Consider the following 17,564-nt stretch of genomic DNA (forward strand, 5'->3'; position numbering starts at 1 on the left):
TATCCTCTTCTAATATTTGGGGTGTAGTGGGTGGGTGGGAAATACATTTCACAGCTACAAAACATGGTAATGCATTTTTGTGCCTCAGAGGAAGCTACCAGTCATAACTGAGGCATTTCAATGTCCTTCCAGTGTACAGACTGAATTTACGTATGCATTTAGGTAAATGCAGTGGCATATGAAAAGGAGAGACTGCCCTTTTTTCCCCCCCCAAATGTGTCAAAGACCTAGGAAAAGTAGATGTAAAACAGTCTGAAATATAATAAAAGGTTTTCTGTTCAGCAGTGGCAGCAATCTATTGAATTAAGAAAATTGCATAACCCAATCCTTGCTGCAATTGCAGGATGTTTTATAATTAGAAAATGTGACAGCTCACTTGAAAAGCAACAAGCAAAACCAAAATGAAGTGGAGGAAAAAAGCCCTCAAAAAGACTTAGTCTCATTCTAACGAGGAAACAAGCACTTGATTAAAAGTTGTTGCCATGTGGTGACAATTCTTCCTTCAACTTGCTGTCATTTCCCACCCAGAGTACATACAAATCTGGGCTTCAGGGGAACAGGAGGAAAGCTTTAAGTGAACTGATGAAAAACAGGCTCCACTGCTACCAAGACTATAACAACATTTCTGGCCTGACTGATTACCATAGCTTGAAACTTAAATATTCAAGAGAGATAATGAAAAGGTCCTAAAAATCTTTTCAATGCAGAAGCAGAACGCAAATATTCCTAAAACATCAGTTTGCTGGCAACAGCAAATTGAAAGCCTCGTTTAACTAAAGCTCTGTGGATTAAACCAAAGACCATATTTCTCCATTTACTATGTTTCATATAAGTTGTCACCATGTTTTGACTCCTTTTTCTCTACATTGAAGATTAAAGCCATTTTTTTAACCCTTCAGACCATCCAGACAGTTGACATTACAATACAACAAAGAGCAAACTGCCTATCTCCATTAGAAGGAGAAATTTTCATTGGGATTTCTAAAGCTACCTCTCAAAATTAGATAAACGTTGATTAAATTATTTCAGGGGTCAGATCTACAATGTACTATATTAATGCTTTTTCTTTACTTGAGAACATAAAGAGCTTTGTTATAACAGCAGTTTTATTCATATATGCTGTGCAGCATTAATCGTACCGGTCTTCGTAAAATGACCAGGAGAATCCAGAAGCCATTTGGGCTTTTAATGGTGAACACTTCCATGGTGTCCATTTCTCTTTTGCTGATTGGCAGTGCTATCAATGTGAATAACAGATTCTGAGTCTACAGGCAAACTGATTAAAACAGGGGTACTCAATAGAAAATAAACTCTAGGGAACTCAGAGAATGATTGTGAAACTCTGTTCCCTCAACCTTTGTTTTTAACAGGCACAGAAAGGCGGAGTCCAATCTGGTTTAAGGATATCTGCAAAAAGAGATAATGAATAAGCATCCAAAGAGATGAAAGAGCTGGAGAGGCAGGCCTAACTACAGAGAAAAGATGTTTAATAGAAATGTACTGAAGTCAATGAACAATCTGTTCAGTTCAAGTTGCCATGGAAACTATCCTATTAAATGCTTTTAAAAAATCAGTTCTAGAAACAAAGTACTACAGTTTGCCTGTTACAAAGTGCTCCCTTAATAAGCTCAAACCAAGTGTATTTTGGTGCTTCTATATAATTTCGTAAGGTTGAAAAAATTTTTCTCTTTCAAAATCACCATTGTAAACTGTAGTAAAGGCACGTGAAAGAAAGGCTACTGCTCTATTTCCCCCCATGCAAACCACGGCAAAACGGGCAAGAAAAATTGCTGTAGACTTAGTCTGCATTTTTTCTTTGGAATGCCAGAAACAGTTGTTTGCTCCTACTTTCACAGACATTACTTGGATTTACTTCCTGGTGATACAGATAGTAAGGGGGAACTGAATCCCCATTTCTTTTCTGATTTTGAAAAGTTGCTGCCTGCAGCTCTGGTCAGCATTACAGGGCACGAGGACTCAGTTACAAGGATGGTGAGCTCACACAAGTTACTGGAGATTTGAACAACAGTGACAACATCACTCTTCAAGGTGTGCTGCATTTATGCTCTAATGAATACTTTTGCAGCAACTTAGGAACCCTCTTCTCTGTAGCTGTGGAAGGTGTCTGTAGAAAAAAAAAGCATTACAATTTACAGTATCTCGGTTTTCTGGGCCATAGCACTAGGATAGTGGACCTCCTTTCCTCACACCAGCTCACCCTTCTGCTGGCAAACTGAGGCCTTATCCTTTCATGCACAAAGTATAACACTACAGCTAAATTTACGAGTCCTTCTTTTTACATGTCTGTCTTTACAGCCTGGAGAACCTGCATAATTCTTGGGGAATATCAGGCATCCCACACAGCTGATGGAAATAGGATCCACATCAGAACATTTCTTATTGCATCTAAAGCTGATAAAGAAATGCAAAGGTGTATTTTAAATCTCTACCTCCTAGATTTAGACACCTTACTCAGGGCTGTGGACAAGTTCTGTAGCCTAGCATCCGTAAAGATAACTACCAAAAGATCTTAAAAATATTTGTAGCAGCAATTCCTGTATTTTGAAGCACTGAAGAAACAGCCTTTTATAAAACATACTAATATTTCTTAATCACTGTCAAAGTACATACTAAAGATTTTTATATTTACATATTAAACTGGTGATTGCAAGAATGCTATTTTACTATATGAGATACAAAACTGCTCTTTAAATAACTTATTTTTAGTACATTGAAGCAGAAGAGTGGCTTCTCTGGGAACATTGGAAACACCTGAAAAAACCCAAACAAACACCTCTATGTATTTTCAGGAAACCATGCATTTCCTGCTTGATGTCTTTTTACTCCTTAGGTATCCCGTGGTTGTGCAGTCAACTTTAGTCAATTTGGGCTTAAATACCAGTCATTAGGAGTGAAAAGTGGACTAGTTTTAGAATTTGTTCACAGTAGTGGATCTCAGATCAGTGGACTATTTTTTCTTCCCATAGTTAAATTCCTAACAGAGTAGTTTATAAATACTGTATAAGTCCCTTATTGAAAGTTATAAAACTACCTAATAAAGCATAAATAGGTGTTTTAGTAAACCTAGAATATGCATGGTCAAACGTTAAGCAGAGAATATCTTTGAGAGGTAAAATCTGAGCACAGCTGTCAACTTTTATCTTAATAGCAGCAAATCATAGGATCTGAGGCCACATGCTGGTCTTATTTTTACAATACCCTATTCTTGTCCTTCTCTGTGCCAAGATCTTTTTCTTTTTGGAAATTGAATTGAGAGTAGCCTGCAGAAAAGTCTTTTTCATCTGAAGGTTAAAAAACCAACCAAATAAAAAAACCACAGAAAACCCCCACCAAACCAAAACACCCCAAACCACTGAAATCCAGCTCTCAGAAGGCAGTGCAGTTCAGGGCAGAAAAACTGCAAATGGTGCCAATGGTGTATGATCTAAGGGATCCATTCATTAGGATTGTCATTAGCAGTCTAAAAAAGCTGCTGAGCACCGCTGAGTTTGCAGTTCGAATGTGCTGGAAGGTCCCCTGCTGCACTTCTCTGCTGCAGTGGTTTGATGTAACAGGATTTATACCAAGCAGCATAAATACTTCACATAGAGAAGAATCATTTAAGGAGTCATGGTGATTTACAGAAAAGAAGAATGCCAGAGAAAAAATAGTGATAAGTTCTGGGAAGAATTTTGTAGAATTTGTACTGGCAACTTTCTATAAATATAGATCTACTGAGAAGTAACTGAATACTGGCAGAAGTATTTTAGAATGAGCAATAGATAATAACTATGCACAGATAATACAGATGTTGAGCATCTCAAGTGTCTTCAAAACACAAAGATATTCAAAAATCAAGCCCCAGTTCTTCTTCAAGTTAGATGTGGTGCTGTCCCCTCTAGTTCAGCCTTTTAAACTTAATACAAAAATTGCAAATGAAGTATTTGGGTTACTAAAATGCTGCTGCCCTGCTGGGAGGAGTGTTTTTTGTGCATACCTTGTTGGTAAGTTTGCCCTTAAAAGTTAATTTCTTTGAAATTTTTTTCCAGTTTCCCAGTGTCTGGAAATCAATATGAAACTAAATAAACTTTGTTTTCATTTTCATGTTTAATAATCACATTTATTTTTTGTCATTAAAAAAAACCCTACAGAAGTTAACAAAAACCTAACCCCCACACAGTATAGCAAACAGATTGTGATTTTTCCCCTCTAAACTACTGATAGCTATTATTCTTTATGCTATGGAAGAACAAGAATGAAAAATCTGAAAAAAAATCTTGCAATCTTTAAAAGCCAGATAACTCTACATTGGTTTACAAGTGTTAAAAATTAGTTACTCTCTACCTCTGTGTAGGTATAAATTTGTTTTCTTTTCAGAACTGATAATAAGGTTTATTTTAAAAGAATAATTGCATAGAGATTCTGGTATTTGCTAGAAAGAGAGAAATAAAAGGGAATGATAGTGATCTCAATTTTTCAGCATTTTGTAGATGTATTACAAACACTGATATTTTTTTGTTGTTATTGCATTTTATTCGTTTGCATTCCAAACAAACAAAAATCACCTCAAATAACTTTAGCACTGTTCTCTTATCTTAATTACTATTAGTCCCTTTTGACACAATTTACTCTACTGTGCTGAGCAGTATGAACTGTACAAGAAGATAGGCCTTTTGGGGGAAAAAAAAAAAAAAGCTTTGAAGTCTGAATGTATTCATACTGTATCTTACCTTATTTACACATACTCATCAGCTCTGGACCTGAGGAGGTCAGAGCACAGCCACCTCTGCTTTCCAGAGGCATACTTGGACACTCAGCTCACAGAAAGCAGCTCAGTCTCAAAAAGTGATTTGAATCATAAATCAAATTTAATGGCTAGCAACTGTATGGCTCATAAAATCAGTTCCCAGGGACCATTGCCCATACATAAAACCTGCAGCTAACCCAGCATATCTCATAAAAACCAAATATTTGCTCTTACAGGAAGAAAATGGAATTTAGAAGTCAAATTCCGCAGCTGAGCTCTGACTAGCCCCAATTTCCTCTGATACTTAACTGTGCCTAGCTACAGGTTGCTTAGGGTCTTTACATTTTACAATATATGTAAGGACACTGCTCAGTGATAAGTACATTTTTATAAATAGAAGCTGCATGTATCTAATCTGAAAGACCATCCTCTGTGATTGGGAATATGCCTATTAAATCCAGTTGCAAACACTTCAAACTCTAAAACCACGCAGACTGTGACAGACTGTGCTGAAGCAGACAAATTGTATATCCAGATGGTGCTCAGCAGACATCTCATACTGCTTTCTGATTCTCTAAACTATTCTTAATCAGTGAGTTTATTTAATTAAGAGCTAAGGCTGATTTTAAGGGTACTAGATATAGAAGCATCATCTGCAAACATTTGAGTTTGCATTTAATATTACTTTATTAAGGACTAAGAATTCAAGGTAAATACACTACAAGCTAAAGAGGTGAAAGTGGAAACCTAAGTCCTAAATCTAGTTCGGCTTCCATATATTACTGTGTTTACATTGACAAGTCACCTAATATCTCTGCTAAAACAGAAATAATGCCCTTGCCTATATTCCCAAAGGAATTACAGGGAAGATTTACGTGGAACTGTAGTGTTCTTTGAAGAAATAAAGTGCTACAGGAGTACAAGTGTTTTGTGTATCTAACAGCAGCAAGGGGAGCATTATACAACTACAGTGTGCTGAGAAATCAGTGGTTGTGTACCTGCATTCACATCAAAGGGATGCTGATGAGGTCACCACGATGAAACTACATAGTCTGTTCTTGCCTGTGCTTTCTACTGTATACATTATTTCATTCTGTATTAAAGTTATTTTTGTCTATGCTGGGTTTGGGGCTGTTGGTTGGTTTTTTGATCACACATTAAGTTTAATTTTCAACAAATATTTTTAGGCAGAGAAACATGTAGTTTTTATTTGTTTAAATAATTTGTACCTGACATGTTCCTTTGAATGTTTACATTTTCAAATTCAGTCTTGAAAATCAAGAATAATTTTAGGCAACAATCATGCTGTATTTTAAATCCAGTCTCACTTGACTGCCTCTTTTAGTCTTTAATCCATGCTTACTTATCCTCTTCAGTAAATTTCTAGGGGGAACTCTTGTTATATCTGTTATAAATCTGAATAAAATGTATCAGGCACTTTTCACCACTATTTTCAACAAGCATTCAAGCAACAAGGTGATAAGAGAGAACTCTTTTCTTTTCCATGTTACAAAAAAAAAAAAAAAACACCACACTAAAAAAACCCAAAAAATACCAAGGACTGGAACAGGGGTTATTAACGGGTAACAGAAAGGCTCTCACATTTTGTCAGGTAACAAACATTCACAGCTGTTATCACTAAATCCTAATGAAGAAGAAGTGCTATTACTGGATAAAAAAATTAAACACATTTTATTGTTTTGTTTAAAGTTATATGACTTCGAAGTGATATGACTTCCTTTAAATTATATGATTTTTTACTGTGACTTACTGGTAGGGTTTTTTTTTTATTATGGAAATTACTTCACAACCTAGCAGTGGCAGACATTAAGTTAAGCTCACTAACCTATGAATTACCTACTACTAGTCAGATATTTACTAATAATGAGCTAAATGACAAGAATTCAGAGTACAGTTAGAAGCCCGCATTTTCCAACTCTAAAGGAAATTTCAGATAAAAGATTCTTTACAGGTAGCAAAATTCTCTATTTAGCAATCATTTTAATGTACTGTTGATATTGTTTAAGCAGTTACACAGTCAGATATGCCCCACTAATTGATAAGTTTCCAGATAATATTTGCAGATATAACCTGACTCTAAAGACATCTGAAATTATAGACTACCTACCTTTTTTCAGAGCTTATTACATATAAGATTATAATCTTCCTCACCTTGCTTTCAGCTAAGTGGAAACAGCTATATCAGCAATACAGAGACCATTCTGCTGCTAAATCACTGTATTCCTAATGGTGACATGGTGTGAAATAGCATTAGCAATCTAGTAATTGGTGGGACTTTTCCTTATGTGATCGCTTCCTAAATCCAAGTTCCTTTCCAAAGTACTTTGGTAACCAGGCAAAACAGCGCTTTCAGGCCTATGTGGGTTACGCCATTCACAGTTTAGAGACCTACTTGCTGGCAAGACACAGAAATAAGTATTGTCACATGTAAATATGAGGGGGGTGGCATTAACCAGGATGCCAATCGCTGCCACTCTCTACGAGGAACTGCAAACCGAACAGCAAACCTAGCTCTTCTCACCCACACCAGCAGAAAAACTGGTTGTACCTTTGAGGAGATAGAGAGGAAAGGGGTGAAGGAAAATGGTTCTAAATCAAGTTGAGGTATTTAATAGTGAAACTGGGTAGGAATACCTTGTAATCAAAGCCAAATTAATTGTAGCCCAACTGTTCTAATTTGTTCCTCCTGACTTTATCTTACAGCTTGCCTAGAGACCAGGCTTTCAGGACCTTTTTCTACCCCAGCTGGGTGCTGTTCAATTCTGTCTGAGAAAATGTTTTGTATGGAATAACCTCTCTGAAATAGGGGGAAGCTTATTTTGTCATGGAAGTTCAGCAGAGCTGGTGGTCCCACTCACATCAAGCTGTGTACTGAGTTGGCTTACAGAATTACGATACAGATGCCCTGTGGAAAAAAAAAGCAATTCTTTTGAAAACTATTTCTGCACCTGAAGAGTGAGAAGTTACAGATATAAACAGAAATCATTATTTTGATGTTCTGGGTTCTGATCTCACTGTCACACTTCCTGTTTACCTACTTTTGAGTTGTAATTAAAATTCACTTTAATGGCTTTGCATAGCACTTGTTCCTTATCCAAACATAGCTTGTTGGTTAGCTAACTTATTGTTCTATTAAAGCAGATGTGGTCATGGTCAAATAAAAGCAGCTGCTGGATTATTTAGCTTCATTTCTGTCTGTAGTTTTTGAATATTTCAGCTCTTACAAATTAGAGCTGTTCCTGACTTAAACTGAACTTTATTATCACCTCCTGCTCTGAGCAGCCCACCAGGGTTACGGAAGCAGTTTCATTCTGCAATTACAGAGGAGAGCAAGGAGCAATACTTGAAAGAAGTAATGCCTCTTTCATTTGATTGTAAACTTGAGACTGTGATCTTGATTTTTAAAGAAACTTTACTCTTAAACTTTGTGTCTGAAATGATTTTGATCCATAAACTTTCAAAGGCTTGATAAGAAGCAGAATCTAAAACCAGGCCTTTTATATGTCATATATCCATTGCAGGGTCAAATATTCTATTGTATTATTACATCAAAGAAAAAGCATGGAGGGTTAATACTATCACTTGAATTGTAGGAAAGAGATTGATCACTCATTTGAAAATGTTTTTTTCTTTCTGAAATACTTTCCTGCAAACTTTGTAGATCCAGTTGCTGTTTTAATTTTAGCACTGCTCTTTTTTTTCTTTTTTTTCTTCAAGATGTCAGTTCTCCTGCTGCAGTGTAATAGGCTGAGAATTACTGCGAATCAAAAGATTGAAATGTTCTATGTAGCCAGTGTAATGGTTCTTCAGCTTAATGAAGAGTACTTCTGTTTCAGCGATAATGGGAACACAAGGAGAAACTTGGAAGGGTAGTGCAAGAGCTTTGCAAGTTACAGTGGCCAGCAGCTTACCGATTCTATTCACTGTGCTGTTTGTTTCACTTTTATCTATTCATGCAAATATACAAGTTTCTAGCAGTGGCTGTTTCTGACAGCATACTGAAGCAGAACTGTAAGAAACTACAGCTTGATAACCCTATGGTATTTTGAGAGGACTAGTATAATGTGTTCTGTGCAAATGGGCATGTTACTGTCAATGCTATTATTGATGTTTTATAGACTAAAGTATTGATGGTGTGAGTATATTGACACTACATAACCTAGACTATGTCCAGCATATATAAAACTCTGATTTATAAGAGCAACAAAGAATTCCCACTCTGACACTCTTGCCGGCCAGTATTTGCATTTCCTTATTGTTGTACTATACCGTACATGACAAAATAATTCTAAGGGGCCGTGTATCAGGAAAAAAAAAATATTCCAGTTTCTCCGTTTCCCTGGTGTAATCCCTATCTGTAGTTCAGCAGCCTTTGTAACAACTTGTAGCTGGTGGTGCATTCTCAAGGTAAACACATTCAACTTGTTTTAGACCAAAGACTAATTTCATCTTTATATTGGAGCACACTTCTAGAATTTACTCTGGTGTTGCTTTTCCACTACTAACAGCTTATCATACCATATTTACTTCAGAAGCAATTCAGCATGCACACTGGTTGCTTATTTATTTATTGTGCTGGAACTGTGCGGTTGGACACTGAAAAAGCTGTTCCATGCAAAAATAACATGGGCCAGTTAATCATCTCAAGTTATCTTGGGTTCTCCATGCTCATGTTCTACCAGCTGAAACAGTACCAACAGCATTTCTGTGACACTGTTAACTGTATCTCAACATAGATTAAAACTGAGTGGTTAGAATATGAAGAAGATATTAAAATATACAGATAAGCAGATATAAGAAGAAATGCAAGCTATGCAGAATGTTAATTTCAATTTGTCAATTAATTAACAGGAGGAGGATCAATCAAGTTTTTCTGGTTATGAGAGCACAGGAGGTGAGTTTCTTTTTCACTGTCATTTGCCATTTAATTTTGAAACCTTTGATTTTCTCTTGTATTTAAATAGTTACTTAGAAAGTAAAGTGAATTCATGTTATTTATATTGTCAAAGTTATGCATCAAAGGATTTTATCATGTGAATTCTCTTTAAATGCAAGTTAAAGCTTGTAAAATACGTTTCAACACTCTTTAGGCCAGTAGATCCAAAATTATTAGAAAATATTGCTGTTAACCAGTATCAGTTCTTGAAGACGTGTTTTCAGAAATTGGCAGTTATAAAGAGCTTGTTGGAAAGTATGAACCGCTAAGAGTGTGGCAGTTATAAAGAGCTTGTTGGAAAGTATGAACCGCTAAGAGTGTAAGAGGAATGAAAGGATTAATCAAAACGTTTCATGGCTAATGAAATTATGTAATAAGAGATGTACATGCCACATAATAAAAAAGAAAATTGGATGTGGTAAATTTATGCATCTTCTAAGTGATTAAGTCAAAGACATAATCAAATTCCAGCAGGCTTAGATGGTGCAAGATTGCCTTCTGTACTGGTATAATCAGGCTAATGACTGGCACTCAGACTAGAAGGAGCTGCTTTTTTAAAAAATACAATTTCAGTAAAAAGCAAAGCTGCAGTACATAGTAGTACATAGTAGTTTTGGTGCTAAAATGACAGTAATACCTGGATTTAAGTTATGGTGATTATTATTTGGCTGAATCTGAGGCTCAGGTAAACTTAAGACTACAACTCAAATGTAGTGCACCAAATACAAAATCTGAATGGCACATGGACAAACTGCTATTGCAATTATAATGTAACAACACATTCAGAGAAATATGCAATGGCTCAGGAGGCACATTATTACATCAAGACGCATTTGCTTCTCTTTTTCAAAGAGCTGATGTGTATATGCAAGGTCTAATTTTCAGGTAAAATATTTTTATCATATCTGCAGTGAGAACTACAGACTTGAGGGATAAATAGGCTTGTGGATGATAGTTCCTTTTGGAATGCATAACATTATAACAGAAATTAAATCTGGTGAAATCAGATCACCTTGCATAAGTGTTACACAATTCAGTGTGGGAAGTAGCCAAGATTAAAATTAGTAGCTCTTGCCAACTAAAGAAATTTTGTTTTCATTTTAGATTTTTCAGAAGATCTGAGGAAATCAAACATCATTTTTGTTGTTGGTAAGTAGAATTCCTAATTTAATTGCTACATTTGAAAATTACCATGTTATTTAGCTTTGATTGAAAGATTCCTTGTTTGGTTAAGAGTTATGTACAATGTTGGTTTAGTTTTTTGAAAGGGAGCTAGGATTTCCTATCATGTTATCAACCTCAGTCTGACCATGCTAACAAGAGTTGTGTAAAGCTTGGAACAGGAAGTATGTTTACGTGTGATCATATTCAAAATTACCTTAGGTCTTGTGCAGTTACAGTAGTGCTGTGTGATCTCCTACAGCAAAGCTGCCTCACCAGCATTACTTAAAATGTTAATAAACTGGATTTATAACTCAGAATTTTGAGGTTTAGGTGAAAAAAAATAAATCAGGTCTTTTCACCTCTTTATGAAACAACTTTTCCTAAATACAGGTTACAGTTCTGCATGTGCTCAACATGCTGTTCAAGTCCATGGACTCATTGCCATGCATGATGCTTTGTGCATTCAAGGTTTACTTTATATTGCTTTTGGAAGTCCACAGAGGAAAAGGACCATGTTAATGCCCATTATTATGCTAATTAAATTTGTCACATTTATATAAACTTTGAACAGCATTTTAAAACAAATTATAACCAGTAAGATTTGTAAGGTTCAGCTTAAAGCTTGGTACTAATTACATGGAAAGAATAATTGCTTTTGTATCAAGCAGAGTTTTTCACAACTGCCTCACAGGATCTAAGTATAGATACCTAAATATGGGTGATTTTACTTAAAAGTCAGTGACTTCATGCATTCTTTTTCCTAATTAAAAAAAAAGTGAATTCTTAAATTAGACATAAATGAATGGAAGTTTCATTTGGAATTCAGGAGACATCAAAAAAACCATCCTAGTACCAGCAGGCTGAGGTAGGTGATCCTTCCTCCCTATTCAGCACTGGCAAAGCTGCATCTGGAGTGCTGTTTCCAGTCTGGGCTCCCCAGAACAAGAGAGATAATGACTAACTGGAACAAGCCTGGTGCAGGACCGTAAAGGTGTTTGAGGAACAGGACTGTCTTTCGAATGAGGAGAGGTGAGAGAGCTGGGGCGCTTCAACCTGGAGAGTAGAAGGCCCTATGGGATCTTAATATGTATAAATAACTGATGGGAGGGAATGAAGATGATGGAGCCAGAATCTTCTCAATAGTGCCCAGTGACAAGACAGAACAAAATGGGGGCAATTTAAAATACACGACATTCCATCTGAGCACAAGACAACACTTTTTTAGTATGAGTGTGGTCAAACATTGGAACAGGTTGGCCAGAGAGACTATAAATTTCACCCCTAGAGATTTTCAGAACCCAACTGGATGCAGTCCTGAACAACCTGCTCTTGCTGACCCTGGTGTAACAGGGTTATTGGGCTAAATGATCCTGATAAGTTCCTTCCAACCTAAAGGATTCTGTGAAAAGAAAGCATGTTTATGTGTTGTACTTTTATCTCACCCTATCTTATACAAAATACAAGTTTACTGAATTTATTGCAAAGCTATGGTGGATATTATGTGCTTGAAAAAGTAAAATTGGGTTATTGAAGAGTTCACTGGAGACTTTTCTTGAGTGAGAGATGCATAACACTTGATTTTCAGTCTTTAAGCAAACTAATTCCATGCTTACTGAAGTACATCTTCCTGCTGTTCACTACAGCAACAAATTTTCATTCTCTCTGCCTTGCACATCTTATTGGAAAATTAAGTTTGGGTTTGTACAAACACGTTTTTTTTTTTTAAAAAAGTGAAGATGCTCAAGGAATTGTGCCTCTGAAATTGTCCATAGTAAGGCTCATTTTTAATTTACCGCTGGACTTTTTCTTTTTCAAACAGTGTTTTTTAATTTTCATTTATCATTTTTTATAGGTCATCTACTACCCATCTTCCAGCTTAAAACTGAAAACACACCTTTTCCCTATTTATTCCTGCTCTTAAGTCTGTCTCAGACTTTCTAGTAAATGTTTCCTAAGAACAGAGGAAAATTCTGCTTAATCAAAATTCTAAGTTTTCTTTGCTGAAAATTTTATAATGAAAAGTTTTACTAAGTCTAAACATGTGTTACTTCTCATCAAATTATGCAGAGCATTTTATACTTTTTCCCAAAAGACCCCCATTCCCACCCCATGTCCTTCCACCCCTGAAAAAGCTCCCTGAAATCTGATGTAAAGAGTGAGGTTATTTTACTTCTGGTGAGGTTTTGGTTTTTTTGAGGGGTGGGGGGTGCTTTGGTGTTGTTGGGTTTGTTGGGTTTTTTTGTGACTAATATGAGATCTTCGTGGTTGCTCACTTGGCTGCAAAAACTTGGCTTTACTCCATCTGGGTAGTGAGGGTAACTGATATTTCTCAGAGACAAATTTCTTGCTGCTGCTAGGTTGGAGTAGCCACAAGTTCTTTTTCCTTATGGCCTTTTTGGGCAGGTCAGCCTGCCCAAATCATTTGTTAACCCACGTGCACTCCAGGTTTATCATTATACACACTAGCCAAATGCAAACCATTTGCCTCAGCAGTGAAGTTATCTTACATGTCACTCAGGAGCTGAAGTCTGATCACTGTGAATTGTATGAGGACAAAATAAAACTTTGAAGAAGCCTCACATGAGCAGAAGACTGTAAAGGGTGGGGAGGCGGGGGGGGGGGCAGTAAGCACCACAGATTCCTCGTGATTAAGTACTCCATTGCAGCAGCCAGTGCTAGAAGTGTTCAGCCCATGATGCCTTGACTAGCAAGAAAGCAAAGAAGATCGTTGGAGCGTGCTGCTGTAGATACCTGATTGGGAAAAGCTGTCTCGGTCTCAGATGTCATTAGGAATGTTTATACATTACATGGATATATTCATAAGGAAAACAAGGTGCTTATAAAGATGTTTTAAAACTGGAGTTCAAAAGATGTACATTTGAAGTAGTTTACAAACTAATTGAAATACACACACCATCTGCCACTGCTGACAAATTGAGATACTGTTTATAAGGCAAGGGGGAAAAAAAGGAGATAATTCCATCCCCTACTAATTTCCCTTGAAAATTGTCCAAAAAGGGAAATAAAAAGATCCAATTAGCAAAGATTTACATTAGAGCTAATGTAGGAATTAACTGAAATAACAGTCAACTGGGGTTAATTAAGCAACAACGTCAATGTCTTTTTTCCAGACAGCAAAGCAGAGACATAGAACCAGAATGTCAAAAATATGGGAGATAACAGCAGGGTAATAAGAGAGGTAACAACAAGTTAAATTTGGCCTCTAAATTAAAATTCAAGAAAAAAAAAAAAAACAACAGGTGCAAAAATGAATTTGGGGGATGCTGTAATATTCAAAACTTATGTAATTATTGCAAGTCACTTAAAAAGCCACAAAAACCCCCACCCTTCTTCATCAGAGCAACATGAAAATAAAATCTTAACCACAACGAACAATGTATGATTTTATCATTCTTAACTAATGCAGTACTCTCTATTGCATCCAAAAAATTGTCATATGTTACAAAGTTACTGGGAGCATTACTCCTCCTTTTCCTCTATGGGAGTTTCATAAAAAAGCCATATTTGGCTTTGGCTGAGGCTGAAACTAAGAGTTTTCAGGAATCTTTCTGCCCTTTGGATCAGAGACAAACTCCCCGTATACTCTTAAATGTGGTGTTTAAAAATCAGTCAGTGTGACCAATTTCCTCTGCAGAATCCTTGTCATATTCTTGCTGATGAACCAAAGCTGATAATGGTTTAAGCTCAGCGTAAGTAATTTCAGCTGACACTCTGAAGATACTGTCACCACCTATACTTACAGGTAGAACATTATCAGCTGCAGAGACTAGCTTCTTGTACATGCAAGAAAAACAAAACAAAACAAACCTCACAAACCCCAAACTTCTTCATTTGTCCAAGGTATGTCACATCTTTAACAACTTGATCTAACTTTGAATTTAACCCTGCTTTGAGTAGAGGGTATTACCAGATGCAGTCCTTTCCAACCTAAATTATGCTACAGTACCTGTAGCTACAGCTACAGTACCTAGAGCTCTTTCTACAATCAGATAGGCATAGGATGAGCAGTGCTGATAAATAAAACCCCAGGCAATCCAAATGCTAAATGTAGAAGCTAATGAAGGCTGCTTTCGCTGACTTTCCATGAAATGAGCTCCATGTTTTTCTTTTAAGAGGACTGAAGGCTCAGTGATATCCCAGGACATCGTATCGCTCTGCCAACATGTGCATCAGGTTGTTTTCCGATTAAAATCATCTTTCAGAAAAGAAAGAAGAAAAAGTTGAGTGTTTTGTGTTGCTATTTTTAAATAACAGCATCATTCCCATATGGTTTCACTTGGACTAAAATCATACGTGAACAAAAGCGAGGTGCTGTTGAGAAGCCTTCAAATGCCATATTCGAAGCTAAGGCTTGCTTTTATTTGTATAAACAATCTAAGTAGCACTGATAGAATTACCAAACTGATAAAGTCCTCCAAAATAATAGCTTGAATATAAGGATAACTTGACTGTTATTTTTATTTCACTTTTTACTGAGGCTCCATTGTGCAGCTAGATTTTCCCTGCAAGCACTTTCCCATGATACAGGGATGATACTCATTATGAAAATAAGTTCTAGAAATTGAAACATTTTAAAATGAATGGTGGGACTCTATTATAAATCCTGCTGCTGGCATTTTTATGTAAATGTTCATATTATTTTGGTATACGATAAACTCAAGATTTGGCAAGTTTAAAATAGAGACATCCCGGTCTGTCTGTATGACACTTATGCTTTATTAATATTTCTAGCAGCTGGTTCACAAACTGCTCATATTGCTTGTTCCTGTCCCTGCTCACTCGCAGCAGCAGTCCCAGCCCCCTCTAGCATCATTAATTCATCTGCTTGTGATGTTGTGCTCTAGGCCAGACTGGTACATTTGAATCACGTGCCTAGGCTTGTGGTCTTTCATAGTGTGAGTGGGATTGGGGCATGAGGGAGAGCAGGTGTTAAGAGACTCAATTTCTTAAACTGAGATCTTTCACTGATCTGAGGCAGGCTGCAGCTGAACATTCAGAAGTGCTGCTTGGGCAGTTGTCACTTTCCCTACCCACTGAGACCACCCTTTTTCTTCCCTTGAAGTGCTGTCTGTGAAGCATTTCTGTAGCCAATAATTAAATGGGGAAAGGTGACCACCTAAGTCAGCAGTACTGCCAGGAAGTTACTTACCAGAAGATCCCCTCATACAGTTGCACAGGCAGCTGAATCAGCATAATGGAAGGAAAAACCATGCTAAGGGAGTGCTTAGACCTTTTAATCCAGCCTTGTCTACAGAAAAGCAATATACAGAACTGCATCTAATTTCTACGCTCTGTCTAGTACCCTGGTTCCAAATTCTTGCTTACTATTTGTATCAAAGCGCAAAGGGACACACAAAGGACTCAGTTTGCAAGAATAACTTCACTGACTGACACAATGTCCTTAATTTTTCAATCTGCAATTTTTTCTTTTTATGAAGTTAATGAATGAGCTTTAAAGCAAGATGTACTACCCTTAGCAATACTAGCATAATACAAAAGCATGCTAACATTGGAGAACTGCTGGTAGTTCTTTTACATTCTCCTGCAGGTCACAGCACACTTGTAAGTCCTCTGGCCATTTTCTAGACTTTAACTCTTTATCTTCAAGTCGTACATGAAAATTGGAAGACAACACTATTAATCTGAATAGCAAGTTACCATGAATCAGTCTGTCACTGGTTAGCATAATTTTTTTCCCCAAAATATACACAGGCAGAGTGAAAGATGACAGCACACATTAAAAACCAAGAGTATTCACAAAGAATCTTACTCCTTCACAACAAAAGCAGGGGTATATTTTCCTCCTCCTAACAGCTGAGCTATTGGGAAAACTTCACTGCCGCTTTCAATGCCTCAAGTTTCTTCTGTTCGAAAAACAGCATAACAAGTTGCAGTGAGGCCTTCTTGACTGAAACATCTTTGTGTTAGCTTTTGTTACATTTTATATGCAGCTGTTGTTTCTTACAAACTTTCTTCAAGTAAATTTTTTCTTTTTTTTTAATTTTTTAGGAAAAAGCATAGATTTAATAAAGCCACCCTCTAAAATAAAAAATACAAAAATACACTACAAATTGATAGTAAGCCTCATGACTTCAGGGTTAATTTGGTGTTAAAGGTGCTTATGTAGCAGTCCTATAAGTATATACTCTGAGCAGGAAGGAAGTATCTAATGAGTAAGGAAATGTACTTTCACATTCTTTCCCACTTAAATAGCTTGTTTTCAGTCACATTAAATATTAGCCTTCAGAGGGAGACAAGACATTAATTAATACTTTAACTTCAAGCACCTAAAGTAATACTGGCATAAATGCCAAGTATGCATTCAGCTCTCAGTGCTGAAATCCCTGGGGGCATTCAGCCTTTTTTCAAATCAAGCCAAGCAAGAACTGTGGTCTCATTTGTTGATAAGAAAGCACAAGACTTTACAAAGTGGGTCATATACATTTGTCAAGCAGCAGGATGCTTTGCTACTCATCAGATGATACTAAATTAATAGCAGTGGCCATAAGAATTACCAATTTCAGCATATAACCATTATTTAATTATGTCTTTTCCTCTTTAAAGAGCTCAGCATTTTCATCTCAGCTTTGTTGGAACTCTTCTGTAGAAAACAATCATGGTCGATTTTAATTAATATTTTGGAGGCACAGTAATTCTCATTATGGTGTATGCCCT

The 17,564-nt window shown here is 36.6% G+C and overlaps 1 protein-coding gene across 1 annotated transcript in view; it reads left to right on the top strand.

The window, feature by feature from the left end:
- Positions 1-17,564, top strand: part of AK5 (adenylate kinase 5) — a 113,708-nt gene that overhangs the window by 75,745 nt on the left and 20,399 nt on the right. The window contains exons 9-10 of the mRNA XM_080406916.1: positions 9,620-9,662; positions 10,809-10,853. Coding sequence (XP_080263042.1) covers positions 9,620-9,662; positions 10,809-10,853 — 88 coding nt within the window. The remainder of the gene's footprint in view (positions 1-9,619; positions 9,663-10,808; positions 10,854-17,564) is intronic.

The sequence above is a fragment of the Falco punctatus genome (assembly GCF_963210335.1).
Source record: "Falco punctatus genome assembly, chromosome: 11".
Lineage (NCBI taxonomy): Eukaryota > Metazoa > Chordata > Aves > Falconiformes > Falconidae > Falco > Falco punctatus.